The 18369-nt window shown below is 37.4% G+C and overlaps 1 protein-coding gene across 1 annotated transcript in view; it reads right to left on the bottom strand.

Moving 5' to 3' along the window:
• Positions 1-3722: 3722 nt before the first annotated feature.
• The window catches only part of LOC139738027 (transmembrane protein 26-like), a 46291-nt gene continuing 31644 nt past the window's right edge, over positions 3723-18369 (bottom strand). The window contains exon 3 of the mRNA XM_071648696.1: positions 3723-4817. Within this exon, the coding sequence (XP_071504797.1) occupies positions 3723-4817 (1095 nt within the window). The remainder of the gene's footprint in view (positions 4818-18369) is intronic.

Raw genomic sequence — 18369 nt, 5'->3', positions numbered from 1 at the left:
AGGGTAATTGCCCAGGGGGTAATTGCCCTAGACCCGTTTTATTATCGATTTGTTTTTAATTTGTCTATTCATTTCCCTATGAAGATTATTGCAGGCAGATAATTATGAGATTTTTGCAATTTTTTTGATACCCATCGATTTGGTAGGTAGTGTGTAGAACCAACTAGACGTTCTATGATGCTATGTTCATGTAATGTACAGTCACAAGCATATGTAGCAACAGTTTCTAGTACCTAATTACTGGCATGTGTGTGTGTTTTATTGAGCAAAGTTGGACCTCCAGTGTATTTTTAATCATGATCACTTTTCTCGCCACAGTATTCACTTTTGAGGGTTGTTTCTAATGTAAGTGCCAAAAATCAGCTCGGTGAATTTTATGTTAACCAAAACTATGTGTAAATGTTGTAAGACATTGCAAACATTAAATTCATTTCTTATCACTTGTAATGATTTTGTGTCGGCTGTTATGTCCAGTTTTTGTTAATTAAAAGTGTTGTCATTGATTTCATATATACTCAGCAAAAAAAGAAAGTAAACACTTTTTCGATTTGAAATTTTTTGTAGGAGAGTTTGATGAAAATCAATTTTCCTCCATTACTTTTTGCCTTTATTGATCTTTTGGGCTTCGTGTAATGTTATACAGATCATAGGTTTATTTTTGCAAATAAATTCATTTTCTTATTGTGTTCAATTTTTCTTTTGTTCCTATTGTTATATGGAAGAGCACTTACCTACGCATGAATGACAATTTGTTCATATTTGCAATTTTTACTTTTCTGCCTTGAAAGAGAAATATAAAGGTGTTCACTCATGTGTAGAGCTTCCCTTTTTATTGACCTAGCAGGTTGATAGCCATATGAATTACTGTTTGTAATAGGTATATAATAAATTCACTTTTAGCCAAATATCTCTGAGAAATATAAACTTGAAAAAGTGTTTACTTTCTTTTTTTGCTAAGTGTATATAAACCAATATGTATGTATGTATATATACATACATGTATATATATATATAAATATAAATATATATATATATATATATATATATATATATATATACATATAGTTACAGTGTATATGTGAATATATACAAGTATAAAGCATATAGATATACATGTGTATACAATGTATATACTTCTACCCTACCCCACACACATCCACTCCCAACAAACAAACAAACAAACAAAATGAAAAACTTACATTCATGGCATCCTACATGCACATTTTTTTTTTTTGCACACATTCATCATAGCAGCACATACATTCTTTTTTCATCAGTATGGTAATGTAAGTTTTTATTTACACAAATGTACATTAAATTATACAAACATTTACAACACATAAACACTATCACTCTTGGTTTTTTTTTCACTATACACATGTCACTTTAACAACACAGAACAAGAGACATACAAGGCTCAAGTATTTTACATTTGGCATATTTCGGACATACATGTAGTGATAAACAAAATGGGTCTAAGAATGGCAGGTTTTCAGTGGACGTCACACACAGTCATGTCTTTGTGATGTGTTCAATTCCTGCGATGCACAAAGCGATAATGTACAGAAAGATTGCCATGTGTCTAAAGTAGAGCGAATAATTCTTACAGGTTGCCACCCCGTGCAAGTCGAGCCTTTCATTTTTCTTTATAGTACATGTATCACTGAACGCCCTTCAAGTAACATAAATGTCCTAATTAATTGATCCGTGTGTATTTCCATCACAGGCAATATCCAGGAAAACATTCGACCCGTTTCATGTTGCAATTTGTTGTCACGATGAGTTGAGACCCTTTGGCATGCCATAACTTGTTATTTTATCTTACATTGTTTTCATTGTTCATTTTCGTTGTCATGTAACATTATCAAAGGTAGCTCTTGTGTCTTTTTACCAAAAGACATTCTGAAAAAAAACAAACAAACAAACAACCTTTAACTGACGAGGGTGTTCCACGGTACGCCGTGAGTGGAAGATCAAACTGATTGGATTGATTGAAGTAGACGTGACATCCTAGTAAGCATCTGAATTCATAATCACGAGAATTTTAACTACATAGCAGGTGAAGTGAACTGTGTTTCACCTTTCACGTTAGCGAGAGGACACAGACTTAATACAACTTAATCTTGGCTGAGATCTTCTTTGGGCTTCCCTTGCCAATTGCACCTCCATTTTTTTTTTCCTGAGAACCAAGCAACACGCAATTCAATACACTGTTTTACCAGTGTCCAAGTACATCTGTACCATGTACATCGTAACAACCAGAAAGCTTATCCCAGACATTGCAACATACAAGTGCGTGCAAGCTGAATTCCTTGCACAAGGAATTGATATGTATGTTATAGGGAAAGATGAATGGAATAGCTCGGAAATCTGTCTTCAGGGTTAAAAGATCGGAACATTCTTTATTTAATGAGGAAAATGTCCTATGTTGCACAAGCCTGGTAAATCCAAAGGTGCTCCATATAGGACACTGAACACATTTCCACACGTTTTCGTTGCAATCGAGCAACATGCTTGAGTAATGTGTATTTGCCAAGCCTCGTGCAAGCTTTCTGCTTTTCGGAAAGAAACTGTAGTCTGATCAGGCATGCTTGTAGTTTTCGACGTTCCTGAACCGGTTTATTATTTCCTTCACTAACCTTCTGCTTGCCACATTAATTACGTGTCAATAGGTACAGTATGTGTGTGAAATTAGTACACATTCAACTGATTGGCACAGAAGGGGTTAAAAAAATCGACTCACTGTATTACCTACTATCACTGTACGTTGCGGCAGCATGCATATGGGCCACACAATCACACAATAGTTACTAAATGCGGGCGTACAGGAAGCCTTCTATACAGCTGCAATAATTTCATTACCGATAAACACGGGTCAAAAAAGGAAACTTTGATAAAAAATTATCTTTCTTTGTGCCTCTATCCCTTCTCTCCCTCTCTCTCTCTCACTCTCTGTCTCCCTTTCTTCCTCTCTTTCTTTTCTTCTCTCTCTCTTCATGGTCATTCTCTTTTGACTCACTGAAAATTCAAGCATAATACATGCCTTCGTCACCTAGTCAATGCAAACTATCTCTCGATGTACATTTATAAGTCAACTCATTAACAAAACTTACATATTGCAGAGTATAATGAACGATCTCTTACAGCATTTTTTGGCCATAGTCACATCTTTTCTCAAAAATTTAAGGCCAAGAGGACATTATCTTTTGCGCATGACAATTGAATATTTATACAGTACTAAATCACTAGCGCAGGCGACAAAACATACTCAGTGGTGGTACAACAGAAGTAGGAATGCTAATTGTTTCACTTTCCTGATGCATCTGATTGTTTTTATGTCCAATCAGCGAGCGATTCGGTATTCATGCTGAGTCTCAGTTGGCTTTTCTTCAAGTGATCCGGCACTTCTAAATCAGGTGCGCTTAATAGTTTGCAATGTTATATACAAGCACCATAGAGTTTAGCGACAGTTCTGCTTCAAAGTGAGCAGATAACTCAGACTGAGCATAAACTAACTTGTCCTCATTTAGATACCAGTATGGCACCTCAGAACGTTGAGGTGACAGAGTATAAAAATATGAAATAATCAATATTCGATTTGATATTAGCATAATTTATTTTGCTCTGTATATCGCAGCTTCGCTGCCACGAGTGCCACTTTAACGCATGAACATCCCCGTGGTATAACGAGTTTTTGGTGTTGTGCAAACTAAACGGCAGTCTCAAAAAAGGAACGCTCCGTTATCGAACTGAAATCTCGGCAACGACGCGCCTGACGATGAGTCCGCTCGACTATGACCGCCATTGAAGCTGTACCGAAAAACATTGCTCTGCGGTCTCGAGATAACACCACTGTTTAGAGGTAGCATGTGCTGTTCTGCCGACCCCGCTGTCGTTTGTCGGGAGCCGGTGGTTAGCGACGTTGACGCGGTTACCTGACCTTTCCGTTTGGGACTTCGCGGTAACGGCGCGGTAGACATCTGGTTAGGCGGTGCAGGTGACCGCCGCTCAGCGGTGCTCGCCATCTGACGTTCAAGTGTGCCTGTACCCAGGACGCGGTCAACATCCGGGAAAGCTTCGTTTCGATGATACGCGCTCAGCCTCGACGGTGACGGAAGTGAATTTTGTGGCCACCACGTCAGTGAAGCGCGGGACAGAGCGAGGTCCTGCGTTTTCCCGCCAAAGTATCCGCTGGCACTCTTAGGCCACGTGCAGACGACACGTCGCGAACCGGGAAGATTCTGACGACGGTGCTCAGCGAAGATGGAGCACAAGTGATACACCTGCAGCATAAGCACGAAAAAATTCTTCCCAGCAAAGAAGAAAGTCGTTTCGTCGAAGATGTGAAAGCGAATCATGAAGTAGAGCCGCATGACCAGGAACGGACCGTCTTGCATGAACATGGCGACCGCGACGTCTTTTACCTCCCAGGAGCACGCCGACAAGAGGCCGGAACTCGTCGTGCCGTCCCAGCTGAGGTCCTCAGCGGAACCCCACACATTAGAGCTGCAGGGTCCTAGGGTGTACTGCAGGAGACTCCAGGACCAGATGATCATGATGATGAGGAGTAGTACCCGGTCACATGACAACATCTCGACTTTCATACCTTCCGAGATGAATTCCAAGATGTCTGCAGCCGACGCCACGTAAACCAACATGGCCAGGGTGAGGTGCTCTCGGGATACCTCGCTGGAACCAAGCTTAGGGAGGAGGAATCGCTCGAGAACCAAGAGTAGCAGGAGGGACTGGTGCACGACCATCAGCCAAGCTTCGTTCGTCATGGCAACCAGAGACGGGGCGTGTCCCTCGTCAAACACCTGTAATAGGTAAGAATGAAATGGGAAATCACCGTTAGATGACATAACAAAACAAGCTCACTTACATGAACAGTAATCCACTTTGTTTGACGTCACATAGTGTTCATGGCTTTTACATTACATTTACTTTTTAATAGACACATAGTCGTCATTTTGATTCCATGCACATGAATGATGATAATAATATTTATGTTCTGCGGCGTTGTAATCTTACGCGAGCGTGCGATTTCATTAAACAGCAACAGCCAAGGAAACATCTGTAATCACTGTACACGCTTGATACATGATGAGATCCTAAAAGGGTATTAGTGAAACAATGTTTCACTTATACTCTTTTAGGATCTGATTGCGTATCAAGCATATCAAGCAGCAAAAGGCAAAAATGCAAGGTGAAGAATTACAGCGTAATCGCGGTAACCATAGTTTGGGTTTGAAGTTATGTTCTTACTATTCGAACAGGCATTGTCACCTTGCGAGGATATGCTCATGAAAGCATAATGTCCTCAGAACTATTACCATGTGTTTTGCCACCAAGTGATATATATATATATATATATATATCCACCATTTGTTTATTTGCAGACATGATGATAATGATAAAACTCTACATTCATCCAAGCTTGCCATTAATGCGCCTCTCATTTCCTGCCACCATTGATATTCTTGTCCAGAAACAGGCCTAGGATAATTTATTGGTGATATTTTACATCTCACTTCGTCTTGAAAGTCATTTTTGTTGTCGATGCAAACGATCGTAAGCAAGGTGGTATACCACAATGTGTTTGATCAACATGTCACTTAAGCACATGCACGGGCATTTTCATTCATTCGATTTACGAGGTCTATTATTCGTAGAGTTCGAGAATATTATTTTACATCGTATAATGCACACGTTCCATCAGGTTGATGATGCAGTCTGATTATTCAATAAACGATATTGTTGTGTTAAAATGTGCCATCACGTTTGAGTGCCAGTAAAATCAACAGACGTAAAAGAAAGATACTCTTATCTCCTAAGATACAGAAATACTGTTCCTAAAACAATGTAAGTCACATCTATGAGCCAGTTTGTTTCCTGGTGTAAAACATGTCACGCTTGTAGTTATCAAATTTGTACATAACTCGCCTGTAAGTAAAAAAAAAAAAAAAAAAAAAAAAAAAAAAAAAAAGGAGCGGTAAAATTGCAACATGATAATGATCGTATCGTCTGTCAGTTTAAGTAACACACGGTGATTCACGACGTCGTTCTCCCTGTCAACCCAATTTTTCTTGAGTCTCGCTACCGGCTGTAGACTGACATCCTATTGCGTGATTTGCAGAATGTTATATACGCAGATATTTTGGAGGAAGTGTTTTCGAGCTACAGCCGATGCTGCTTATGGAGCTATTTTTTGCTTCGACTATCCGGATCGAGAATTTTGATCGATGAAGTCATCCAGGATTCATAACGACTTCATGCAGACATTTACGGCGTTGCTATTCCCTTCATCAGGACTGTTTGTCAATTGCACACAACAGTTCTTTGGGCTGATATTGAGATGACGAATAATTATGATTTGACCGCGAGAGGAATTTATGGAGAAATGCCACACGCAAGGAAGATAGCAATAGGCTCAACCGCTTATGTCAGAGATCATTTCACACTGCAAATAAAGAGGAACGAACAAATGAAGGTATACACTTATAAGTCCACTTCCATGCCTCATCTCTGATCACCTGTCCAGCTGTGTTTTCAGAGAGTCATTGTACTTTCTTAGACTAATTACGAAATTGGGAGTCGCTGGTCATGGATCACTGCAAATTAAATTTCTCCGCAGAGAAAAGAACCGAAGACGTGGCTGTCTACATAATCATTGTCGGGGACTCGACAGGATCGCATGATCTGTATACAGGAATACAATCCCAACCACCCGCTTACTTCCGTATCTTACTCCTCAGCTCCTGAATGCGAGATATAATTTTATCCTTTAAGTCAGGAGGTCCACTAAGAATATATTTCTTGCCACCCTCCCCCGTCCCTCCCCCCCCCCCCCACGTTCCTGGGCCTACGAAGAAATCTGAGCTACGACTCTCGGACCTCTATTTCATTACTGAGTCTGCAAGATTTAACCGAAATGTTTGTTGTTGTTTTTCAAAGAATTCATCCCAACACTTTTCAGTAAAGTCGATAACATCCTGTAGATTTCAGGGAACAAGGACACAGCTACCCTTCTCTATTCCTGTAAGCATTGACACGATGTTTCTTTATATTAATGAACCCTTGTAACCTAAAACCTGTCTCTGCATCAAGATAAATAGACCCGGTGGGGCGGGTGGGACGGATAAAGGCATTATTCTCTTTTCATCGCCTTTATACTTTACTAGTTCAGAAGTGAAACAGGCGACTGGAGCCTTTCCTACGGTCAGTCGATGGCGCCAAATTTTCCTGTACCTGCATGAGTGTCGTCTGCACCCGTTCAGAGTCCTTCCTCTGACTATGGTAAGCTGAGAGGAGAGTTCCTCTATGGGAAGGGACCTGGGGTCCGTTTCATGAAAGTCTTAGGAGAGACTTTCTCTCTCCTAAGTCATACTTAGGAGAGACTTTGCTAAAAGCCGTTTCATGAAAAAGCTATCATATAAAGCTAGCACATAAACTCAGACTTAGGAGAGACTTTTTCTAGAAACCATTTCATGAACAAAGCTAGCACATAAAGTCTCTCCTAACTTGGCAAAGCTATCACATAAATCTAGGAGTGGTCAGGAGCACTCCTAAGTTTATGTGATAGCTTTTTGAGAGAGCCATTGTATCCAAATTTGGCTCATTTTTGGAGTAATTGACCCTAAATTTGGCATGTGTGACCACTGTCAAAGGTAGATGTGCAAGATATCTTTTTTTATTTTAAATATCGCATAATACATTGTCATGGCAACGGCAAATTTTCACAAAAATAATACAAATTGTTGTGGATTGAACTACTGCCCTCAGTTTTAAGGCAATGCAGTTGAAATTCAGCATAGAATCAGATGAATGTAATGTGTAGTTATGCAAAACTCTTTTTTTTTCATGTGTGGTGTGAAAAAAATTTGTTGCCATGGCAACAAGTTTTTCTATATACCAATCACACAAAGAAATATGTGAATTGACCTAACTTCCTTAATTTCTTTTAACATTTGACCAAAAATTTGGCACGTGACCATTACAGTATGTAGATGAGCAAAACTAATCTTTGGTTGATGTTGAACAATGCGTTGCCATGGTAACAACATTTTGTCACTAAAAAGCATACAAAAATTGTGAATTCGCTAAATTTGTTAATTTTTGTGCATATGACTTGAAATTTGGCACACATGTGACCGGCATAGTGCGTAGATGTGGAAACTTCATCTTTCGCAATTGTTGAACAATGCGTTGCCATGGTAACAGCAGACTTTGAATGAAAATCATACAAAAATATTATGGATTCCGCCATCTCCCAGCTTTTGAGCATTTTGCTTAAAATTTGGTACATGTGACCACCATGATATGAAGTTGTGTAAACTTCATCTTCCACAGATATAGAACATTGTGTTGCCATGGTAACAGCATTTTCAATGAATATAATAAAAAAGGGTGTAGATTCAGTTTACTCCTTCAGTATTTGAGCATTCTACTTGAAATCTGGCACATAAGACTGCTTAAGTACATAGACTGATGTGCAAATTTCTTCTTTGTTCTTTTTCACACATGTTGCCATGGTAACAGATTATTTTGAATGAAAATCCTTCAAAAATATTGTGGATTCAGCTAACTTCCTAAGCTTTTAAGCATTTGACTAGAAATTTGAAACATGAAATTTATACTATGTACTTGTGTATATTCATCTTTCGTTAATACTGTACTGAACAGTGTGTTGCCATGGTAACATCATTTGTGAAAATCATACGACTTTCCAGTTTATTCATCTAATTCACTAAGTTTTTGAGCACTTGACTTGCGATACATATAGACACATGTGACAAACAGATTTTTTGAATTAACCAAACACAACTTTATTAAATGTTGAACAACGCATTTCCATGGTACAGTTTCTTTCTTTTTTAATAAAACCATATAAAGTTAGAGCTGGTTGAACAAACTCCCTCAGTTGTAGGTGGGGGTAAAAATCACAATGATAGTTCTAATTTCTGCAGGTATTCTTTGTTTCTTACTTGGATATGATTTCACTTATCAATTTCCACAATGGGAACACATTTCATTGAAAGAGGCAGGAGGACATATGCCGACAATGATTCAATTATTTAATTCATTCACTGCTATCAATATCATACTCATTAATATCAATTCCTCACAATTTAACTACACGTCATGTGAGTGATTATGTAACTGCAAAAACTATTGGAACAGCTGTTGCTGTCAAAATTTCATACATTTTATTCTCTTTGCCTGTTTCATTAGAACATCTGATCTTAAATGTCAATGTCACCATAATCACAGAACAATTATCACAACCACATTCGTGATACTGGTAAGAGTCATCGTGAAAATATTATCACTCACAGTATTTTTTGGTATTACATTATACTTCATTTCTACATTATAAGCTATGCCTAATTCTATCTTTCTAATCAAATGATAATTGCCCGCATAGACATAATTTCTAACTGGGTTACATAAATATTGCCGTCATACGCCTGGAAATAATAGCAAAAACAATGCACTGCAACGTTCACTGATGTATTAATGTTTGGATCACTTATACAACTGTACATCAACAGATCTTTCATAATCATTTGAAATGTTTTCATGGTTTATTAATCAAAATATGAAAACAGCTGAACTTCACACAATGCTATCATTGCAAATATTTTGTAAGCATATGATAATATGTGTTGCAATCCACCTTCTTTGCACTCTAAGGTTTCCTATATCAGAATATTAATTATGATATTAATACTAATAATAATGACCTTGTCTACTGCACAATAGCTTTTAATCATCAAATATCAGAAATCAAAATTTACATTTATCTGTTTGAAAATGCTTTCTTACACTTTACTATTAATCTTTTTTTTCCAGAGTGCTTCAATTCACCCATTTCCTTTTCATTGAATTGTTTGCACGCTTAATTGTTCTGTTCTGTTTTGTATTGTAATTTTTTGCTTTTTCTTTTGAAGGGGGGATTTTTCTCATTTCTGGTTTGGTTAATACATGTACCTGGCAAAGCACTTATGCCATGTGGCCTATGTGGACTCGTCTATGACAAAACTCAGTGAAGTTCAGCAGTCAGACTGCAATAGTCTGATTGTAGCTTCATATCTAACACTGCAATTGTGACTCTGTATCACAAAATCAACAGAAAGTCACCAAACATGGATTTCTGGTGAAAGGGCTGGTAAAGTTTTGGTTGAGACCTGGTTTCAGATTTTTAACATTTCTCTTTTTTTTTCTTTTTTTTTTGGGGGGGGGGGATACAAAGAAACCTCTTATGAAATATGAAAGACCATTAATTCAAAGAAGAATTCAATGTTTATTTGACGAAAATTAGTTTTGAAATGATTGAGATATCCAAAAGCAGAGTAAAACAAAGCGATTCTAGTAAAATGTTGGTTCCATTTTTTATCAGAATCCTTTATTTTGGATATCTCAGCCATTTCAAAACCATTTTTCGTCAAATAAACATTGAACTCTTCTTTGAATTAATGCTCTGTAGCACTTCAATAGTGGTTTCTTAGTATCTTGCAGGAAAAAAAAAAGGCCAATCCTGTTTCTGAAAGAGCACACTCTTTAAAATGATGTACAACTGAATTCAGATGGACTCTCCTAACCTATTTGAATATTAAAAAGAAAGCACACACTCTGCAAAAGCATAGCTAGCAAATAGGTTCTGAAGTATGCGGTCTATCTTAAGCTCTTAATCTTACCTAGCTATGTTCGGTGCAATGAATGGGACAAAAACTAGGATACAAAACTCTAGAGCAACAATAATGAAGGGATTACCAGAATAAGTTGAAATTGAGCATGCCAATTATGTGAACACAAAATAGAAAAGCAGACAGAAAACAGTCCAGATGTTATTAGGTTCTGTAATATAGGTTTTCCCGGTCAATTTCATACTTTTATCACTCAAATTCATTAATGTGCATTCAAATTCACGCAGCGCACGCACGCGAAAATATCGGGGCATTCAAATTCAGAATCCGAGCGATCAATTTCATTTATGAGCGTTCTATTTCGTTTTCGTGAAATCAAATTCACGATTGGGCATTCAATTTCAAAATGCGAGCACCGACTTTCCTACTCGTGCATTCAAATTCATACGATAGTCACGTGATAGTCCCAATGAGCTTGTTTGGAGCGTTCAAATTCATTTTTAGGCGATCAAGTTCCTACTTCGTGCAATCAATTTAACGAGGAAAATGGAGGAGACTTTTAAAAAAGGAAAAAGTGCCAACACAACCAATGAATGCTTGCATATTGTGTAATTAGGATTGTTTACATGTTCTACATTGTTCTCTGTACATGTATTCTTTGTTTTTCATCTCAATGAATGTCAAATGACAATGTCCAATCAGCAGTGCATCCAAACAACACAACGACTAGTAATCATATTTCTTGATGATACTGCATGCTGACAACGCCCCAACACCAACCATATAATGACAATTCATCAATTTAAGACAAACTAACACACAATGATCTCACATAGTCCCGCAAAATTAAATCAATAAGACAGCAATACACAACAGACAACACGTATAAAATGCTCATGTATCAGTCTCCTCGAAAGTGTCAACCAATCCTCCGTATTATGCTCGTCTGTAGGCCTATACAGTGCCTAATTTTTGTTTGTTTGTTTAATTTTCTATCAAAGAAGATGGCTGGATAACCCATATTCAGCTGCAAAAGCTGGTCTTCCATATGGGGTCCAGTTAGATGTTTTGCTCTTTGCTATGAATAATGAAGTGGGATCTTTTACATGCATGAGTTGTGACTCTTTTACACGTGGGACCTCCATTTTATGTCCCATCCCAGGGAAATGTGCCTGTATATTCCTATTTGCTAAGCGCGAGTTCAAAATTGTCAATTAACAGGTGGACCTCTACTGCAAAATAAATAATCATCATAAATCCCAATATATTCAAAGCCAAGTGAGAAACACATGTATACACGGCCCCAAACTAACTAAATTCAGGACTTCTTTTAAATTGAATGCAGTTATTTGGAACATGGTTGCCTATTCACGAATTTGAATGACCGACGAGATTCCGTCGCCAGCTTGACATGAATTTGAATGCTCTTTGATGAAATGCGTGCTCCTCTCTTAAATTTGAATGCTCCGATAGTGAATTTGAATGTTCCGATAGTGAATTTGAATGCTTCGAGAGTGAATTTGAATGCTCGGATAGTGAATTCGAATGACCGGATTTTGAATTTGATTGCTGATTCAGTGCTGCGAGAGTGGAATGCGTGAAATCGAATGCTCGGAATAGGAACTTGAATGACAAAAGTATGAAATTGACCGGGAAAACCTATATTACTCATGTCATTTGCAGCAAGTGCATGAAATTTGAAAATTTATCATGTGTGTAGGTCTAGCAACAATAGACCTATTCTTATTTTCCAAATGATGTCCTGAAAGACATAATATTCACACTCCATTTTAGGAATTTTTGTTGTGCTAGAAGCTTTTGTCATAAGGATCTATTACAAAATCACCATGAAATTCGCATTCATGACTTTCATCACAGTGCTGCAGGTACACGTCAGATCCTTACGTCTAATGCAGCCACCCTCCCCCCCCCCCAAAAAAAAAAAACAAAACAAAACAAAACAAAACAAAATTGTATATATTGTATACCATTAATTTTTGAAGGATTGAATCCACAGCGGTCAAAACCAACATATGTTATATTCAACCTGTCTGCATCACCTTTGGCAAGCTCCATGCCTTGAGAATCTATATGAAAGAAAAAAGAAAGAAAGGAGAAAAGAAATAGAATATGGAAAAAATAAACAATACTGGTTACATACTGAAATTTTGCGACATGCAAATCACATCCCCTCTCCCTGACATTATACAGAGTGGTAACATGTGGGTGTACAGTTGAATGAATACACACACGACGACCACACATATCATTACACAGAGCTGCTTGTCAGCAATATTTCATATACAATACATGTATATTAGCGACAGTTTAACAGCATCAAAGGCAAAAAAAAAAAAAAAAATCGTCTGGGTTGTCATACACAAGAATAAGTTTATCAGATTCTTCCTGATAACAAAAAAGGTGTGACACAGACTCAAAATGAAAATGTGCCTGTGACTTAAAACACTCATCTGACATAATGTTATTCATTCATGTCAGTAAAGACTTATTCAACTTTTTTTAGAAAGGATTGTAAATCATATCAGGCAAGCTGGGAGTTCAAAAATAAACAGAAAGATGAATTAATGGGTTATGCAACAAGTCAGCTGCATTGCCATGTCAGTGCATTAATCAACTCTTGTGGCTGATGTAGACATAAACATTGAATCAACTCCCAACTGGGTTATATAAATGCACTAATTTCTTAATTTCTCATGTGGAACAGTTCACATACAGAGGTGACATTGTTTGTCCACCAAGTCTACAATAATTGCTAAAATAAGAAAGACCAAATTACCTGTAACTGATATGTCATCAACAGAGGTTGCCTTTTTTCAACTGTTATTCAAGTTGTTTATTTTGTAAAATCTTTATACTTTCAGGTTTAATTTGAGAAAGCATACCTGTGTTCTGTCATAGATAAGATGCTGCTATACAGATCGTAGCCCAATTGCAGTCTGACTCTGACCTGGGTGAAGTTAAGTTGCAGCTGTCTGTCCCAAGGCTTGGTGAGGTTCAGCTCTCTTCAGGCCTTTGGGTTTGCAAATATAAGAACAGTTAAATGCCATACAAACAGAAACATCGGATGCACAAATGGGATATTTGGAAACTATTTAAGATGAGTGTACATTTTTATTAAAACAAGCAATAACAACAAAATGTTCATTAATTAATATCAATTTTGTCAGATACATTATGTGAACAACAAGTTGTAATTGCCAGTTTTCACAGTTTGAAGCACTATGTAATGAGCCCCTGTTAGGAAATTGTAAGAATTTTTAGTAATGAATGAGAGGGGAAATTAATAACAAGCATTCACTTTATTCAGTTGGCAGCAGAATTATTCAACTCCATTACATTATGGACACTATGGCAAATTAAATAACATCACAATTACTAAATCACATACAAGTGGTGAACAGATAGTTTATGACAAATGCTTACCTTATCAATAGTCTTTGATTTGCATAAAGTTAAAAACTTTGATCATTCATGCATGAAGAGATAAGGTCCAGTGAGCACATTGTGGTCATTTCAGACCTTTCTGTGATCACTGAAGCGTGACATGTTATGGTCTGATGATAACAATTAATTTCTTTTGTTTTATGGAATTTTTGTTGTATCTTGCCATTCTATACACAACTCTTAGCATTTCAATGGGTTATATTCATTTTGTCATGACTTAAACTTTGAATTATTGATATCATGGCTAAACCTCTGTACAAACTCTATGGTGGCACCTTTCACTAGAAATTAGTTCATTTAGATGTTTTTGTACAATGAAAAATGCCAACTGAAATATTAAGAATCCTACATCAAATTCCATCATATTGTGTCACCTATCAAAACATTGAGTGAACAAACCATATTCAACGAAGTATTTCAGTGATCACTGAAAGGACTGAAAATGACCATAAATGTGATCACTGGACCATATCTCTTTATCCATGAATGATTAATGTTTGTAACTATACGCAAATCAAAGGCTACTCATCTGTTATTTACTTGTAGCAAACTATCTGATCTTCACTTGTATGATTTAGAAATAATCTCAGTTAAAATGTAATTCACTATGCCAGAGTGTCCAAAATGCAAGAGGGGTTGAATAATTTAGCAGCCAACTGTAGATGATCAAGATAACATATGATTTCTCATCTTGCTTCAATAGCTAAAAATAATTATTTAACATACCAAATGAAGATGGTGGAATATCCATGACACTGTCACTTGACTTTTCCATTTGCATCTTGCCCCCAGTCCTTAACTCTGAACTGGATGAAGTTCACCTTTTGTCTGGTCCTTGGCTGTTTGGAGTTTATTCAATATACAAGAACAGTTAATATCTTACAAACAAAACAAGAGTGCAGGACATGGGACATTACAAAGTATGTTAGAGATGGGTGCTATAATAGCCGTTGCTATACACGCTATAGCAATCAAATTGTAAAGCCCTACCATTGATTTTGAAAGACTGAATTCACTAGTATCTACTGATAAGCTGTAAATAGGACTTTTCACAGTTTAAAATGATAAGCTATGTCGAATATTCTTGTTTCAAACATTGTAAGAGCATGAGGTTGTTTTGATACTAGAAAAGGGAATGGGTAATAATAAACAATCATAGTAGGACCTACATTATTAAGATAACGTGACTGCTAAAGTTTGTTTCAGGAGCTTGAAACATGTAGACATGCAGGTACACTGTACCCCCCCCCCCCCTTTCCATGAATTATCTCTTTTCAATTGGATCAGTATGTCATATTCTACAGATAGTGAAATTTAAAAAAAAGAACGCACAGAACAGTTGTTTCTAGAAGGGTCACTATTCATTGGATAAGAATGTTTCTTTTCAATCACCAGGTTGGACAGTACAGCAAACATCGTTTCAATATTTCCTGTCTAACACTATTCAACTAAAAATCCAGAGACAATTTGATGTCCAAATGAAAATAATGTTGCAATTGTAGTATTTGAAAATATATTATACAGATATGTTGTCTGCTAAAATAGTACCGGTATTAGCTAAAATACTTGCATTCTGTTGAAGGTGACCATGCCGGTAGCTAAGTCTCAACGAAGTTCAGTAGCAGTATAGCTGTGGAGAAGATGGAAGTTCAGCAGCTTGGTTCTGTGTTCAGTGAAGTTCAGCAACTGACTCTGGGCTTTGTGAGATGCAGTAGTCTGATTGTAGCAGTCTGACTGATGTTCCATATCTAACACTATAATTAAAAATGTGAATACAAAATAGAAAGTGTGTTTTCAAACTGTTGTTTGATTATACAAGATTTTACACACAATATCTTGAATATGCATGAAATTTGAAATCAGTTCACATGTTTTTGCAGTTTAAATATGTAAAGGACCTTATATTATTTTTTTTTTTTGGGGGGGGATGATTAAAAGACACACTACTAGTATTTGAGTTGTCTCAATTCAACATGTGCAAGCCTATAGTTTGGGGTATTATGACTTGAGGTTCTAGATCTTGTCAATAGGCATCCACGTGGCAAGGTTTACATCTACCTAAGATTTGGTAGGACCAGCTGTACTGTAGTTTCACATTTAGGGCTGGTCGCAGTTACAGCCTGAGATGCAGCCACAGTCTGACTCTGACCATCAACTGTTGTCATGTCATCATGAATTAAATTGCTAAAAGAAGTTGTGTAAGCGGTACTTGCATCGGAGTATGGACCTATAGAATCTACTAATTGCCTTGATAGATAGCACTATTTAGATGACCCATCAACTTCCTTACTGATGAGTGATAGGCCTACTTATGTTAGTGATAATGTGTTTAATTAGATCTAGGAATACCAAGGCTAAGGGTCTAGTCTGGTTATATTTTTGGTATAACACTGGTTAAGTTGTATCTAGGTCAGTAGGTGCTACTCAGGATCACTATACCACCGGATTCTAGATCTATAGACATCTAATAGTATAGCAGTAGAATTCTAGAGGTTCCATGCCAATGAATTTAGGTAAACATCATTCTCTACCTATATTGTGACATATGCATTGCGATTACAGTGCTGTATGCACTTAGAATTGTTGAAGATAGCTTTCAAGTCTGAACCAAGATCTGATTGAACCATGGTTTCCAATTTATATGGTATTCTGTGTAGACCTGGATCTACGTACTACTACTAGGCCCTCCTACTACCACTAGATCTAGTTAGTCTAACCACTGTCTGACTCTCTAAATAGAACCCCGGGGCACTCCCTGTTAGTTGTACACTGTGCTTTGTGTTCGGGCTGGTTGCGGTTATAACCCCTGAAACCCCAGTACTTTACAAATTTTGGTTGTAGACCTATAGTAACGTTAGATAGTAACATTAGGACTTGTAAATGTAACAATGACACAGGTAATGTTACACTAGGTCCTACAGCCGCTTCTCTGTAAATGCTAACGCTCTACAGTTCACGTTAGGGCGTAAAAACATTAGGCCTAGTTAGGCTAGGCCCATAATTCTGTGGGACAAAATAACCTAGATTTTCTAGACTGAAAAAAAAACCAAACAAACAGATCTTTCCTGTCGATTTGACACAAAACGGAAAATTTGTATAACTTCTGAATACTATCCACACAGGCAAAACAGCTAGTGACAGTGTCATTATTTAATGTTAAGGGTTAGACACGTCTTCAAAAGAATAACAATAGAAATTAAAAATAAATGCAGACCAATTCTTATGAAATTTCCGGTTTCTTCTTCGATCCCCTACACTATTCAGGCCTTAAGCAGGGCTCGACACTAACAGTGGCCCGGTGGCCCTGGGCCACCAAAAACACACGTCGGGCCACCAAAATTTCAGAAATGAAGAATTTGGCGGCCTGATCGGGCCACCAAAAAAGGTCGGATGTTTGCCTTTGTTTGGGCCACCAAAAGTAAAAGTTTGTGTGGAACCCTGCCTTAAGTTACCTGCAATTCAGCCATACATGAACAAATCGGGCAATTGCTCTCATGAAATATCTGCACGCTAAATATATCATAAAAATCAACCGACAAACATTTCACTATTACTAATTTACCATGCTAATTACTAACGTTTTACCTATTTAGCTCCATAAACTCAGCTGGCTATTTAGTCTTTCAAACAAACGGCGATGTGCCTATGTGGGACTATTGAGATAACGCTACTACCGGTAAGACTAGATCTACATCTAGCTAGCCCTTGGAGAATTGTAGAAGATTCGAACAAAAATATATCCACATAATATAATATTATGAATCCACATGCATTACTTTTCAATTGCAGGCAGCTTTAAACATACTCACTAATTGAAATATGTACTATTAGCGGTGTAGAATGCAACTTGGCCTTTGGGATCTTGCCTCCGTCGTAGATTTGTTGCCTCTGCGCTGTATAGTGTGTATACCCTGTGTGTATACGTGCTATGTCTATGTAGCGACTGCACACCGCATGTAACACACGTTACTGATATGCTAATGATATGTTAATTAGCATTACCCTCGAACATGATGATTGAAATAATTAAAGTCTCTCCTAGCTTAGGAGAGACTTCGTGAAATGGTTTTCACTTCTCTGTGAAAGTCTCTCCTAGCTTAGGAGCGGCTTGGCCATTCTAAGATTTATGTGATAGCTTTTATGTGATAGCTTCATGAAACGGACCCCGGGTGGCACAGGGCGCGGGATTTGATTGGATGTCTGCTCCTGGATTCGAGGCAAATATAATTTGGAGGAATCGTAGACGTGGACATCCAAA

The sequence above is a fragment of the Diadema antillarum genome, unplaced genomic scaffold (assembly GCF_040938485.1).
Source record: "Diadema antillarum isolate AM-2024a unplaced genomic scaffold, OU_Dant_1.0 scf00000029, whole genome shotgun sequence".
NCBI classification, from domain to species: Eukaryota; Metazoa; Echinodermata; class Echinoidea; order Diadematoida; family Diadematidae; genus Diadema; species Diadema antillarum.
Note: the sequence above shows the minus strand (reverse complement) of the source record. Positions and strands in the feature narration are given on the sequence as shown.